The following is a 14,999-nucleotide window of genomic DNA, read 5'->3' as shown; positions in this document are numbered from 1 at the left end:
TGGAAAGTGGGGGAAAAAAAATTTTAAAATTCCACCTCTGAGAATGACAAGAGCCTGCTCTGCACGCTCCATGCCTGAGTGTATGGGAAGACCAGGAAGAGCATGCTACAAGCAGGAAGTCTGACAACGGAGAGCAAAGTGGGAAATTCTTGGGAAATAGGAGGAAATGCCCAGGGAAGGAGCAAGTCTGAAGGCCAAGTGTCCAAAGAAACAGAAAGGAGACTATTTCTCTAGGAATCCAGAAGAGAGCAGTAAGAATGTACCAAAGCCCCTAAGAGTTGCTGGAGTAATAAACAAGGTTGGAAGAAAGAAGCCACCCTATGAAAACACGAAGGGTCAGACCTCACTTATTTTCAGATCTTTTAAATTTACATTTGTTACATTCAGCAGAACTGAGTTCTCTCTGTAGACAGTCGTACTGCTCTATGTTTATGTTCTAATACAGCCTTACTGTAGGAAACAGAAGCCTTTTGTATCTTATGAAAATATTCTCCTTTCAGGAAAAGGTGGAACTACACCACCTCAAAGTCCTGGCAACCTTGGGATCCCATCACAATGAGCAACATATTTGAAGAAACTCTGCTTTCTAGAGCTGAATTTCATTTGGCATTTTAGTGACCTGAGCAATTAAAAGGCACACAGAGACATTTCTTGCTGGGAGGTAATTTATAGCATCAGAGCATAGTGTCAAACACAACCATAATCAAATGTATTCCAAAAGAGACATGAGAATGTGTAACATAGAGAACGTTTCATCAATAGTGAAATACACAGAAGTCCCAACAGATCCACTGCCAAAATAGTTGCACAATGTGCAGCAAACAACAGAGGAAATTACTCTCCCAGCTCTAACGGCTTTCTTTAAGGCTTCCTACATCAATTTTCTCCTCCTCTAATTCTTTCCTTCCTGCTCAAATCACATTAAAGGTTGTGATGCTAATATAAAATGCCTAACACAACATAGCAAAAATACAAGCAAACATCTTTCTTGCAGCACAAGCTTCACGCTATCATAATTGTAAAGTACAAAGCAGTAACTCCAATATTTCTTCCATGTTAAATGGGGGGAAGGGTTTCTCCAGTGGGGTACAGGGACAGGAGAATAGCCTGATACTAAGAAAAGGTGGGACTGCCTCTTGAAATGGAGGTACCAGCTGACACTAGTACGAAGTGTTTGTGAAACTACTATTTGAGTTGCCTGGTTCTCTTGCATGAAGAAAGATGACCGACTCGATCGCTCTGCTAATAAGGAGGGTGTATTTGCACTGTCTCTTACTCCTCCCTCCACGTACAAACTCTGCCACTTTCCAATATTCCACGCTTGGAAACTCTCTTCAGAGCTTAGCTATTGGTACTTGTCCAATTCCCACTATTGGGAATAATCTAAAATCTAAATAAGTTAAAATATACGTCCTGACAGGCAGAAACACTCAAGTCTAACAAGAAGCCTTAGTATTGTGAGTTTTACCTGTCATCTACTTGCAACTAATCTCTTGCAGATTCATACATCTTTTCCTTACCACACGATGTTCTCAGGCAATGAAATAATATAAAAGTTATATCCCTCATGATCTTGCCAAGTTTTGCATACATTGGAGTAAACATATCAGGCGTGCTGTCCAAATTCAGCATCTGTTCTTCGGTTAGGCAAAAAAAAAACAACCCAACCACCCAAAACAAAACTCAAAACGGATTCAGAAGCCAAGTGAAACAGAGACAGGCTGTTCTATTTCAAACTTGCAAGCACCACTGCTGCATTCCTCTAACCCCACACGGAAAGGGCTGCTAAAATTAGGGAACTGCAAGGCAAAGGTAACATCATTCTACAAAACAGAATGCTGTATAGTAACGCCATATATAACATAATGATAATTCATTGATATAGGCAAACATTTCAGTTTGTGCTCTAAATATCTATTTCAGCCACTGTCCATTTACATTTTCTCATGAACTCGCAACAAAAATTCTAAGCAGTATGGCCTCACAGATTCTGCACACAGAAATGTTTCTCCTTGAGCAGACTAGAAGCATGAACGCTGAAGGATGGATTGTGTGGAAAACAGGCCTTCACTGTCCCATCCTGCAGGCAAACAAAACGCTGCCAGGGAAGAATGAATAGTGCCAGTTCTTACAAAGTGCACCATCCCAGTGCTGTGCCTCCAGCTGACTCAGCCTCCGTTCACTCTTCACATACTCCCCCCCAATGTTTTCGTCCTCCTCTGAGATTCTATGATGTCCTCCCTGTCTTCACTCTCACCAACATCTTGCTTCCCCAGCATTCCATAATGCAATAACCATTCTAGCTTTTCCTCTCCCCTTGCACCTCCAGATTTTCTAAGCTTCTTTCCAAATACGTCTGGCTATCTCATACCTTGACATATGGACTTCCCAGCTTTTTCAGTTTCTAGACCTTCTGAGCATCTATCTATCCATCTATCTATCCTTCTGCCAAATACTTTTTTGGCTTTTGATTGATTCCACTCCTATTTTAAGACAGTCCCTATTGTTTTCTTACTAAAGGTAAATAATCCACAGCTGACAAGCAATCCTGCAATTACAGGAAGAAGATACTTCTGTTTATATAAGTAATTTTAAGCTACATTATTTGTATGTTGGCAGTATATTGTAAATTACTTATAAAATCTTAAGCAACAGACTTCTTGTATATTATACACTGGTTTAAAACAACCTGAAAGAAGATGCAAGTTATTTTTAAAAACGGTGGACACAAAAGATCCACTGAACAACAGACAAGCTCAAAGAAAAAATTAAGAATGCCACATTAAAAATAAAAAAATAAAAAAATGCACAGCAACATATGTCCACAGCATATTCCTGTGTGTTACTAAAACACTTTTCTTCTTTGCAGAATCCATCATTAGAGGCAACTGTTTATATGTTATATTCCTTATGTACCACAAAGACTTAAATTGTGAAAAAAGTTACAACTACAGACAATATCATGGTATACCTTGTCATCAGGCAGCACATGCCAGATAGATACAGTCTTCTCCTCAGCTTCACTGTTGATGGAGAGGTACGAAGGCTGGTAGATTTTTGTTGGTTCTAATATTAAAACCTTGTAGAAAAAATAATTTTTAAGAGTTAGTACAAAATATGTAAAACTTTTTACAGTATTAAAATTTGTTGAAACTATTTCTGTAGTCATACCATAACAGGAAAAACAAGAGAAACAGAACTCAAGGTAAAATTTTAGGTACTGGGCAAGTTTGGTACAGCTCACAGTAATTTAATCTTAAAAAAAAAACCAAACGGCCAATTTTAATTTAGATTTTTATGTAAGGCTGTTATGCATCAATTGGTAGCACATACGATAATTTTCCAAATGATTTCTCTGACAACTACCAGATTTTGAAATCTTTTTGTCACAATTCCTTCTCTTGCAATGCCATTCAACAACGTCCATCTCCCACGAGGACAGGGTTCGTGGCATACTTTTACCACCTTTTGACAAAAGCACATTTGGATAAATCGGAAAAACATATCAACCTACAGCTAGACTGAACTGCTTTGGATTTAGACCGCTGTGAACTGTAGCCACTAGATCAAATTATTTTCTCAAAAGCAACAAGCACCACTGCAAGAGGCTGACAGCTAGATTACAGAAAATTTCCTGGAATAAGTGAAAGAAAAACCAGAATCTTCAAGTAAAAGATAGATTAAATCATAGAATAATAGAATCATAGAATGGTTCGGGTTGGAAGGGACCTCAAAGATCATGTAGTTCCAACCCCCCTGCCATAGGCAGGGAAATCCTCCACTACACCAGGTTGCCCAAAGCCTCATCCAACCTGGCCTTGAACACTTCCAGGGATGGGGCAGCCACAACTTCTCTGGGCTCGTTCCAGCACCTCCATGTCCTTCTTGTGTTGGGGACTCCAGAGCTGAACACAGTATGCCAAGTGAGCAGGTGGGGCAGAATCCCCTCTCTCGACCTGCAGGTCACGCTGCTTTTGATGCAGCCCAGGATATGATTGGCTTTCTGGTGGTCTGTAGCAGACCCTACTACTACTATTGACCCCATGTGCGACCAATTAAAACTCATCTAATATGCAGGTCAAATACGTTTCTTCTGGACAAGCAGTTGATTGTCTAGCAATCTAAAAACAAGCTGTGTTTTGTGTTCCTTTCCTTCATGTCACAATTTATTTAAAAAACTCCAAAAACCAACAACAAAAAAATCACTTACTGGAAATCGAACTACAGACACATCTGTCTTTGTGGCTTCAACAAGGAAGTCCATCCAGAAGTCCACGAGTTCCTGTTTGGCCGTATGTTCTGGAGTCAGTTTCTTAAAATGCTGATATATCAAAATAGTCTCTACAATAGACTTCAGGTACCTGTGATCATTCAAGCATACATAGATCGTAAATTTAAAACAATTTGTAAACAATATTGTCTCTGTGTTTAATCACAACTGAAGCATTCACCATCACAACACCAAGGCAGCTGGTAAGATTTCAGTTCTCTAGGATTGCTTTGAACAACAGCAATTCCCCATGTAGAACTGGAAATGTAACTGCTGTGTTAGTGACCTGAAGTACAAATGAGTTCTGGGACACTCCTTCCTGCATACATTCCTGATCCCATATACTATTTCCTACCCTAAACCATGAAAGCTTCATGAAATAGCTAAGTCCTCTACCTATGGACCAAAGTGAGCCCATGTCAAACTTGTTTCAGTAGCAACCAACCTCAAAAACTCAGGCAAAAGTCCACTAGTTTAACTCTCTACTCTGTTCTGTCTTTTGTATTGTATCTGCATTGGTTGTTGTTTAACAGATTTCTAAAACATGATGCTTCTGGAACTGATTTTCCTATAAAGACAGCAACAGCTACACTAAGGAGTCTTTTGGCATCGCTAGAGAAGGACAACGGCAGCGCTGAAGATCTGCCCTAAACGCAGCTCTCATCCCTCTCTCATCCAGTTCTACCTTCTGGGGCTTCTCATTACATTGCTTCCTCTTGGCATTTTGAAAAAAAAAGTTGTAAACATAATTTTATGCAATTTTTACAAATTCGACACCAACGAGATACACACGCTCAAAGAGGATTTATCACTGCTATCACTTTATTGCAATTAGACTATTCCTGGAAAGTTTGTTTCCAGGTTTATGCCAAGAAGGTATAATGTAATTTCAGAGAGCCTTTTGGGAACAGTTCCATAGTGGTGCATTTTCTAATCATCCTTCTTAGGCCAAGGGGATATCCAGCTTAAGGTACTGTATCTACTTCCCCACACCAAGCGGGCTCTGCTGAACAGCAGGCAACAGACTGGGAAGGAATTGCTCACAGGAGAAATCCTTCCTGAAGCGCAAATAAGTGTGCTGCATTTTCAGAGTTTAATCCACAGACTTAAACCCCAAAAGCACTGGTGCATAAAAGCCTGACAATCAGGCATTCATAAACTCCACAAAACTACACCAGGAGACTTCCAGGGAGTGCTATGCAGATTCTCAGTAATACATGCACACAGTAAAAATGGAAAACCTTGCAGATAACTACCCTGTAAACAGCATTTATAAAATATTTGCTCAGAAAATTAGAGCTCTTCATTTTGACACTTTCCTATTTTACATCGATACAGAAGTTCAGCATTTCCATATTTTAGCACGCATACATACACTCGCCTCTGATCAGCTTTTGGAGACACTTTCCAGACTTTATCAAAGATGAAAATACATAGGCTGATATATACACTCTTCCAATTGGCAGTGACTACTTTTTTAGTCAGAAAGGAATCTTGGTTCTCCATATCTAACAGGATCTCAACCCTTGATGAGTAGGTGACTGGTCCTTACTCGCTGCCTATATCCAACACCGAATAGGTGCCAGGAGCCTGCTGTCAGAGTACACATCTCCTGGTCTTTGTGTAACAGACGTGGAGCCTACAGGGTTGTCTTTAACCCTATATTTCATATATTTCATAGATTTCTAGGTTGGAAAAGACCTTAGAGATCATCCAGTCCAACCGTCCCTAATCCCCATTAAACCATATCCCTAAGTAGTTCATCCACCCTATTCTTAAACACATCCAGGGATGGGGACTCAACCACCTCCATGGACAGCCTTTTCCAGTGGCTGACAACCCTATATTTATAACCTTTCTGTTAATTGGACTTTAATCTGCACTATTCTCAATCATAATGAGATGCAACTTGCACCACACAGCTCATTTGTGTCCAAGTTCCTAAAACAGCTGGTAGTCTAAAACAGCTGGTAGGGGCAATAACCAGGTCAGCGTTCCAAGGTATCTCCATGCCTCTCTAGTCAAGCTGTCTGCATTCCCAAAAACTTTCAGGCAGTTATGACTAAACCCACATGCCACTACCACTTCTCTTCCGCAATATAACCAATGATGTTCAGTGCCTACAAGCAATTCCTCCCTTCCCCCTTGCCCTCAGAAAAGCCTGGAGCCAAAGGTGAATCTGCCCTTCTCAGACAAACTGAAGACTCCTATCAAATCTGTTCCTGAATAAGGGCAACAGGGGAAGAGTGTCCCTTGTCTGGGTGAAAGTGCAGTGAAACAACATACAGACAGCAAAATCTGTTAAAAAACCAAAACCAATCTCCTGTCTAACTGGAAAGCTGAAGGAGTCCAGTGTTTTAACACATAGCAACGTACGTGATCTCATTTATCACCTTACCATGCCGGTGCCTTTAGTTTAAACAGCTTTTCTGAAGCCTGGATCACTCTTATATGGTCATTAGCCAACATACTGGCCCCCAAGAAAGATCCCACTTCCCAATAGCTCTGCAGTTTCTCCAAGCTCCCCTTTTTACCAAGCAGGCTGCTGATCTTTACTCCTGTAGTAAAAAGAATAATCGGTTACGGGAATGTATTAACGCAGTTTTAAAATAACCATTTCCCTGATTTGAAATGCATTAATTTCTTAAGTTACTGTAGCCTCTCCATCTTAATGAAGTAAGATGAAAATCATACTTACCAGTTAATGTTATATGCCTTCCAAACACCCTAAGCGGTAGCAGATTATTTTTTTTTTCCCTCCCCCTCTTCCTAAAGGCTTCTCAAGAAAGGAACTCTAAGACATCACTGTCAGGACAAGGCCAGATTACCTATGTTCTTGCATGGACCTCATCTGTAAAGGTAAATTGGGGCCTCAGGCTACACAACATAGCTGTAAAAACTTAACAGATGCTGAATAAGGCACCTATTATGTTTTTTTCCGCTTTGTTTTTTTGACTTACAAGCCCCAAGCCCCAAACTTACCTTTATAGACAAGGTCCCATGCAGAAGGAACAGATGATCCATTGGGCTTCTTCCAGCAGTGATGTTCTTTTAATTGCCGCAAGTCCTACCCCAATGAAAGACATCTATTAATATTCATAAGTCCCTCAGCAACTCAAGACTACGGAGAGCCTCAGGTTTTATTTTGACTTAGTTCTGAGAACTACAAGTTTCCCTGTGGCATTCAGGATGATTTTTAGTTTGTATTAGCTGCTACACATTTATAGCTAACATGAGATATGCTACACCATCCCCTGCAAATAAAATAATCTGCAGCCTACAAAACAAGCCTCTTCACCACAGTCTTTTATTCACTTTTCCCACACTACTCCACTATGACAAGTTTCCCTCCCACATCACCTTCCATTGTCCTTGATATTAAGGCTGAGTATTCACAAGAAGTTTCAAAGCAACTGTTGATCTTTATTTTTTCCTTAACCTTCCTTAAGCAGCTAGCAGAATAAACTTCATGCTGGAAGCAGCAATCTTATCAAAATGGGTATCACGACATTAGCTACATTTCAGTCTACAAAATTCATTTTGTTTTCCGACATTGTTCACAGCTTTATGTAATCAACATCAGACAATAAAAGGTTTTAAAACATGAAACTGCATCTAAGTGGTCTACAGCCTACTTAATATCTGTATTTCACCCTTTGTGCTCTCTTGCTAACAAGAGACTGCCATGCTTGAGTAACATACAGAACATAATAATGCTTAAATCATACAAAAACATTATTTGTTTGCTTCTTGAGAAAGAAGTTTGTCTAGCTATTCCTGAAGAGAAAAAAATGCAACAGATTGTACAAAACATCTCAGATCAGACTGAGATATGATGTACATCACCTCTCTCAGTTACATACAGCAGTCACCATCTCTATAGATCAGCTCTGCAAGGCTTTAAGCTATCCCCAACACAAGAAGGACATGGAGCTACTGGAATGAGTCCAGAGGAGGCCACGAAGATGATCCGAGGGCTGGAGCACCTCTGCTATGAAGACAGGCTGAGAAAGTTGTGGCTGTTCAGCCTGGAGAAGAGAAGGCTCCGGGGTGATCTTATAGCAGCCTTCCAGTACCTAAAGGGGGCCTACAGGAAAGCTGGAGAGTGATTTTTTCCAAGGGCGTGTAGTGATAGGACAAGGGGAAATGGATTTAAACTGAAAGAGGGCAGATTTAGGTTAGACATAAGAAAGAAATTCTTTACATTGAGGGTGGTGAGGTACTGGAACAGGTTGCCCAGAGAAGTTGTGGATGCCCCATTCCTGGAGGTGTTCAAGGCCAGGTTGGATGAGGCTTTGGGCAACCTGGTGTAGTGAAGGGTGTCCCTGCCCATGGCAGGAGGGTTGGAACTAGATGATCTTTGAGGTCCCTTCCAACCCTAACCATTCTATGATTCTATGATTTTATACATATGCACATTGTCAAGAGACGCTTGAGAATGTAACCTACGCTTGTCGGTGTAGGACAGAAAGGAGAAATTTGTGTTAAATATGTTCAACTTCAATGGGGTTCTAGAAACCAAGACCTACACACTATCCACACAACATAGTAAATGGAAAAAAAAAAAAATATCTCCCAGGACCCTAGAGCAATACTACTCAGCAATCTCCTCAAAGGCTGAAGGGCTCTGCTAGAATGCCTAAAACATTTGCTTGCACACGACAGCAACGTACACGAGCAGATAGACACCTGACCTGGATGAGGGGATTGAATGTACCCTCAGTAAATTTGCGGACGACACCAAGCTGGGAGGCTGTGTCGATCTGCTCGAGGGTAGGGAGGCCCTTCAGAGGGATTTGAACAGACTGGATCGTTGGGCTGAGGCCAATGGCATGAGCTTTAATAAGGCCAAGTGCAGAGTCCTTCACTTGGGGTACAAAAACCCCAAGCATCGCTATAGGCTCGGGGAGGAGTGGCTGGGGAGCTGCCTGGCGGAGAAGGACCTGGGGGTCTTGGTTGACTACCGGCTTGATATGAGCCAGCAGTGTGCCCAGGTGGCCAAAAAGGCCAATGGGATACTGGCGTGTATCAAGAATAGTGTGACCAGCAGGAGCAGGGAAGTGATCCTGCCCCTGTACTCGGCACTGGTGAGGCCGCACCTGGAATATTGTGTCCAGTTTTGGGCCCCTCGCTTTAAGAGAGATATTGAGCTCCTGGAGGGAGTCCAAAGAAGGGCAACTAAACTGGTCAAGGGGCTGGAAAATAAAACTTATGAGGAGCGGCTGAGGGAGTTGGGGCTGTTTAGCCTGGAGAAGAGGAGGCTGAGGGGAGACCTGATTACGGCCTATAAATACTTGAGAAAAGATGGTGGGGAGGTAGGGGAAGGGCTCTTTACATTAGTGATGGGTGATAGAACAAGAGGAAATGGGCATAAACTTAGTCAGGGGAGATTCAGGTTGGATGTTAGGAAGTATTTCTTCTCTGAAAGGGTTGTCAGCCACTGGAATAGGCTGCCCAGGGAGGTGGTTGAGTCTCCATCCCTGGATGTGTTTAAGAATAGGGTGGATGATCTACTTAGCGATATGGTTTAATGGGGATTAGGGATGGTTGGACTCGATGATCTCTAAGGTCTTTTCCAACCTAGAAATCTATGAATCTATGAATCTAGTAACTCTCACAGGCTTTGAATGTGACCTCATCACGAGGGAAATAAGGAATTCGTATCATAGGGATACAAGAACCATTTCAGACAGGTATACCTTTGCTGGGAGGAAGGGGAAAGGGAGCAATTTCACTGTGCAGAGGGCCTTCGCTGAGCACCGGGTGCTGGCACTCGCAGTGCAGTGATGCTGACAAGCTATCACGAGCTATTTGTCACAGCGGGCAGCAGCACCGGTCTCTGGTTCACAGGCTTACACGGCCCACCATGTTCCACTGCACCTGCAGCAACACTCCCATCACAATTGGACTAGATCATAGAATCATAGAATCATAGAATCGTTAGGGCTGGAAGGGACCTTCAAAGGTCATCTAGTCCAACCCCCCTGCAAGGAACAGGGATATCTCCAACTAGATCAGGTTGCTCAGGGCCTCATCCAACCGGGCCTTGAACGTCTCCAGGGATGGAGCATCCACCACCTCTCTGGGCAACCTGTTCCAGTGTTCTACAACTCTCATGGTAAAAAATTTTTTCCTAATATCCAACCTGAATCTACCTCCCTCTATTTTAAAACCATTACCCCTTGTCCTATCACAACTGGCCCTCCTGAACAGCCTCTCCCCATCTTTCTTGTAGGCCCCCTTGAGGTACTGGAAGACCGCTATAAGGTCACCCCGGAGCCTCCTCTTCTCCAGGCTGAACAGCCCCAACTCTTTCAGCCTGTCCTCATAGGACAGGTGCTCCAGCCCTCTTATCATCTTCGTGGCCCTCCTCCTTTGAGGTCCCTTCCAATCCCTAATATTCCGTGATTCTGTGAACCCTGCAGCACCCTAGACGTGGGAACAGAGCCCAAGCAAGGTACACACTGACTGTGTGGTTTTGATGAAAAGTGTGGCTCACATGGGGAGGGATTGGGACTAGCGTGGCAGGGAGAAGGGCTTGCTAGGAGGGTAAGACTGGTGACAGCAGGGATTTTGAGTCGCAGCTCAAGCAATAAGGGAGAGCTATAGGAAGACAGTGGGAGAAAGGATGGATGCGTAGCACCAATGATATCTGAGGACACCAAAGCTTGGGAATTATTACTGTTACATAGCCTGGATGTTCCACCCAAGTATCCTGTGAAGTGGATCCTATTACCTTAGAGCAGACAACATCAGTCTCTCATCAAATTTTTCTAAGAAAGATGAGGAACCCAGTACTAAAACTCACTCTAGTTTGCTGACTTTCCTCTACAAAGCTCATCTACAAACTTATCCCTGACAGGTGGGCTGGAAAAATGCAGTTGCATTAAGACATTAGCAATAGGTTCAAAAGACTATAGCTCTAATTTATAGAGGTTTGGTTTTGTTTTCCAGTGGATTTGGTCTTTTTTGGGGGGTGGAGGAACAAAAACAACTTTCTATGCAAACATGCAAAATGAACACCTTCATGAATTTCACTCTGAGTTTGTGTTCTCTTCATGCAATTTCTCTTCTCTAGTTTATTTTTATTTCACCATTTTTAAAAGTTTTTTGAGAGCATAGGAAAATCCAAGCCAAGTCAAGACATTTTCTCCTTCCATTATAAACTTGGCATTCACAGGGGGAGAAAAAAAAACAGCAGCTGAATTCCAGTATATTTTATCAAAAATATTTCGCCTTAAAAATAAATGAGCCAAAAGAGAGGAACCACTAATGCCAGAAAAAACATTTTTTTTTATAATGCCAAGAACATACCCACAGCTTGTGAAGAAAATAAGACACAGTAAGTAGATATTACCAGTTAAATATTATTATGAAGGCTTTGTAAAATTAACGGCTCTCCTTGCTCAAATATTGACAGAAAAATTCATACTACAGAGTCCTTTGTCTGCCTAAGTTGCACAGCCTGCAGAGATGATTACAGTCAATGCAAAGCAGCACATTTCTGTTTTGGTCTAAAAGTTCTGCAATTTTGTACAGTTAAAAAAGCCATACTATTCAGAAATAGAAGGAGGATTTTCATTAATGCCTCACATGATCATTTAGTTGTGAACTATTATCTGACAAGTAGAGATTAGAACTTTTAGAAGGCAATTTTCTGATTTGATGCAGATCAGTAAAAATTCTCTTGGATACTGGATTTATTCTTAATTTTACTGGAGTTATTACATTATTGCCAATGTAATCAGCTATATATCTTATAATTACAGCCTCATGTACCCTCTGAAGTGATGTCAGCGACCTTAGCCTTTCCCAACCTACCAATATAATTTCCATATAGCCTGGACTGAACTTCAGCCAGCTTGCTCTGACCTCTCTCCTCATCTCCCACCAGAAGACAGACTTCCTCAAATTTCTATGTGCTACAGATAACATTGTGGGTGGACACCAAACTGAAAGCACTACCAGGCAAATCTAACTACTGCTAAGGAACGGTCTTGTACACACACATCTAAACAAGGAATAACATCAAAAGAATGACATGGAAGAGATTCCTGAGACAGGAAAAAAATCAAAACGTTTTTGCAGATCACCTCTGTGGTTTTGCTTATTTTTGTTTAAAACATTAATGTTAGTCCTAGATGAAGAAAATACTAAATTATCCTCAGAATCTAGCACAACCCAAGCTAGCCAAACCTTGTTGCATCAACAGTGACCAGAGTCTTATCACCAAGAAATCAATAACCAATGACACACACAGGGTGTCATACATATTATATATGTATTTGAAATCTTGTTTCAAAATAGCTAAGTCAATCTGGGGCTTAAAGTATTTTTACAATATTTCCATAATAAAATAAGAAAGATAGACACTAGTAGATAACAGGAGAGGTTGTTGTATCAAGGGTTTTCAGCAGACATCAACTAAATGTTTACATAAGAGAGAGTGGCACAGCAACAGCTTAAGAAAAACCACCAAAATAAACCAAATCTTCCACCAAACAGCTACTGGATATTTCTCCACTAAATCTTTCATCAGTCATGGATGGTACCTTAAGTAATAAAGTACCTTAATTTCTGCAACATTCTCCATATGAACCATAGGGAAAACGACACTGGACAAACTCAAGAGTTAATACCAAACATCTGATCACTACTAATAACACCCAGATTTCACCAGTATGATTTATTTGTCCAAATCTAGTTGGCTGTAGCCTGCGTACCATTGAGAAGTTTCTTTAAAATGGAAGTATTCAAAACAAACTGTACAATAAGTATAGCCCAGCTTCGCTAAGCTATCTAATTTAAAATTAGGCCAGCTGAGTGAATATTTACGAACGCTATGTAGAAAACAAAACATACATATTTTTACCTCCTACACTGGCACAAGAATTCAAATTTCAGTGTAGATGATGAAAGCGTTCCATCTGACTCGAAAGGCAAAACCTCACCCACTCACAGAAGGGCAAACACAGTAGGTGGGGCGACCCTACACAGCCCATCACAGCCAAATCAGCACCTTCAATCACAGCAGAGAACTTCAGTTTCACTTCTGTTTCTATGTGAAAGCAGCCGTCTCTCTCCGAGCTTCACACTCAAAAAGCTTCTATCGAGAAAACGACTGTCAGACACCCAGTGCTCACCTAACTTCTGAACTAAAGCAGCGGCTCATTGCAGAAACAGGCCGTGTAGTGAAGAACATTGCTTCTTTCTCACTTCACAACCTCCTCAGGAGATAAGAGGACAAAAAAGACTTTACAATAAGTCAAGAATTATATGAATTCATGGAGAGGAACACCAGTTAGCAAGGATATGTTACTACATATTATAACACTCAGCGCTTTCTCCCATATCTTCCCTGAAAGGATTACTGACTAATCTTGACTTTGCGCTCTCCTCAAATCCAGCAAAATCACAAACAAAACAGACACCTTAATTCTCCCTTCTTAAGGAAGAAATTTTGTACAGTGAGGGTGGTGAGACACCAGGTTGCCCAGGGAAGTTGTGAATGCCCCATCTTTGGAAGTGTTCAAGGTCAGGTTTAGCAAACTGATCTAGTGGAAGATGTCTCTGCCCATGGCAGGAGAGCTGGACTAGGTAATCTTTAAAGGTCCCTTCCGACCCAAACCACTCTGTGATTCTATGAATATAGATTCAGGAAATCTCAAATAAAGCATCTGAAGAGAAAAACATTCTTCTCTAAGTCTGTCCCAAGCTCAAACCAAACACATGTTCCCCTCTCTTAGGATGGGCTTTTTGTTCATATTTCCTACAGTTCTACACGAGGCTTTGTTTGTTTTAAAGAATGCTAACTGGAACTGAATTCCCCCTTCCAGTGTTCCCATTTCACACAAACGATGCCACTGCAAAGAAGGGCTGTCAGTTTTCATTGACCAGTGAAGACCTTGAGTCTGGAAACAGGTCTTCATGACAGCACTCACCTGCAATCAGGTGGGATCAGTGGTGGTGGGAGGTCAACTTAAATATTCACTATCAAAACATTCATATACAACCATCAGATTTTTTCCCCTGTTGCAGTGGGCAGTGTCAGTACTTTCACTAGAACGCGATTTCACTGGGAATTTGCAAGCTATAATTACCAACTTTCCGCAGCTCAAAAGAAGTATCAAAGGAATGTCCAGCTGCCAGGAGGAGTACTGCATAATTAATTCCTGACTGTAACGTTGGCTCTGACTCAAACGCCTTCTTGAACCTAGAAAAAACAAACATACAAGTTTACTTTCCAAATAATGCGATCTAATAGGGACATAATTATACTTGTAGGTACTTTAAGTGCTTATCTTCTGTTTACACAGCAAGAATCCATGGAAGCAAAAATATTTCACTGTTTTCCACACATGCTTTGTGGTTATTTTTAGGAGTTTGTTATTTATACATCCTCTCCCATTTCCTTTCCCCTTACACAGTAGGCACAGACACTACTCATCCATCCCAGCAAAGTTGTAGTTTCTTAACAGATTTGCAATTTTGCACTGATATCAAAGAAAAAAAAATAATCCTATCATCTTGTAAGAGACTTGTTTCACAGCTATGTTTATTAATGGACTCTTTAATTTACTCTTAAATATACGAATTTTCACTGACTTGAAACCTTAGATTCGATTGCAGATGTGCTACAGTGACATACAAGTGTACTGAAATGCATAAGCACAAAAACAAGCAAGACAAGAACATATTTAGCTATGACTTCACCTCCAAATTTTTTTAT

General features: G+C 41.2%; 1 protein-coding gene across 1 annotated transcript in view; it reads right to left on the bottom strand.

The window, feature by feature from the left end:
* Positions 1 to 14,999, bottom strand: part of MAP3K5 (mitogen-activated protein kinase kinase kinase 5) — a 112,898-nt gene that overhangs the window by 36,053 nt on the left and 61,846 nt on the right. Inside the window, exons 8-11 of the mRNA XM_086632049.1 lie at positions 14,371 to 14,483; positions 6,669 to 6,828; positions 4,211 to 4,361; positions 2,972 to 3,079 (exon numbers count right to left, since the gene is read on the bottom strand). Of these exons, the coding sequence (XP_086488175.1) occupies positions 2,972 to 3,079; positions 4,211 to 4,361; positions 6,669 to 6,828; positions 14,371 to 14,483 (532 nt within the window). The remainder of the gene's footprint in view (positions 1 to 2,971; positions 3,080 to 4,210; positions 4,362 to 6,668; positions 6,829 to 14,370; positions 14,484 to 14,999) is intronic.

The sequence above is a fragment of the Tauraco erythrolophus genome, chromosome 2 (genome assembly GCF_009769465.1).
Source record: "Tauraco erythrolophus isolate bTauEry1 chromosome 2, bTauEry1.pri, whole genome shotgun sequence".
Lineage (NCBI taxonomy): Eukaryota > Metazoa > Chordata > Aves > Musophagiformes > Musophagidae > Tauraco > Tauraco erythrolophus.
Note: the sequence above shows the minus strand (reverse complement) of the source record. Positions and strands in the feature narration are given on the sequence as shown.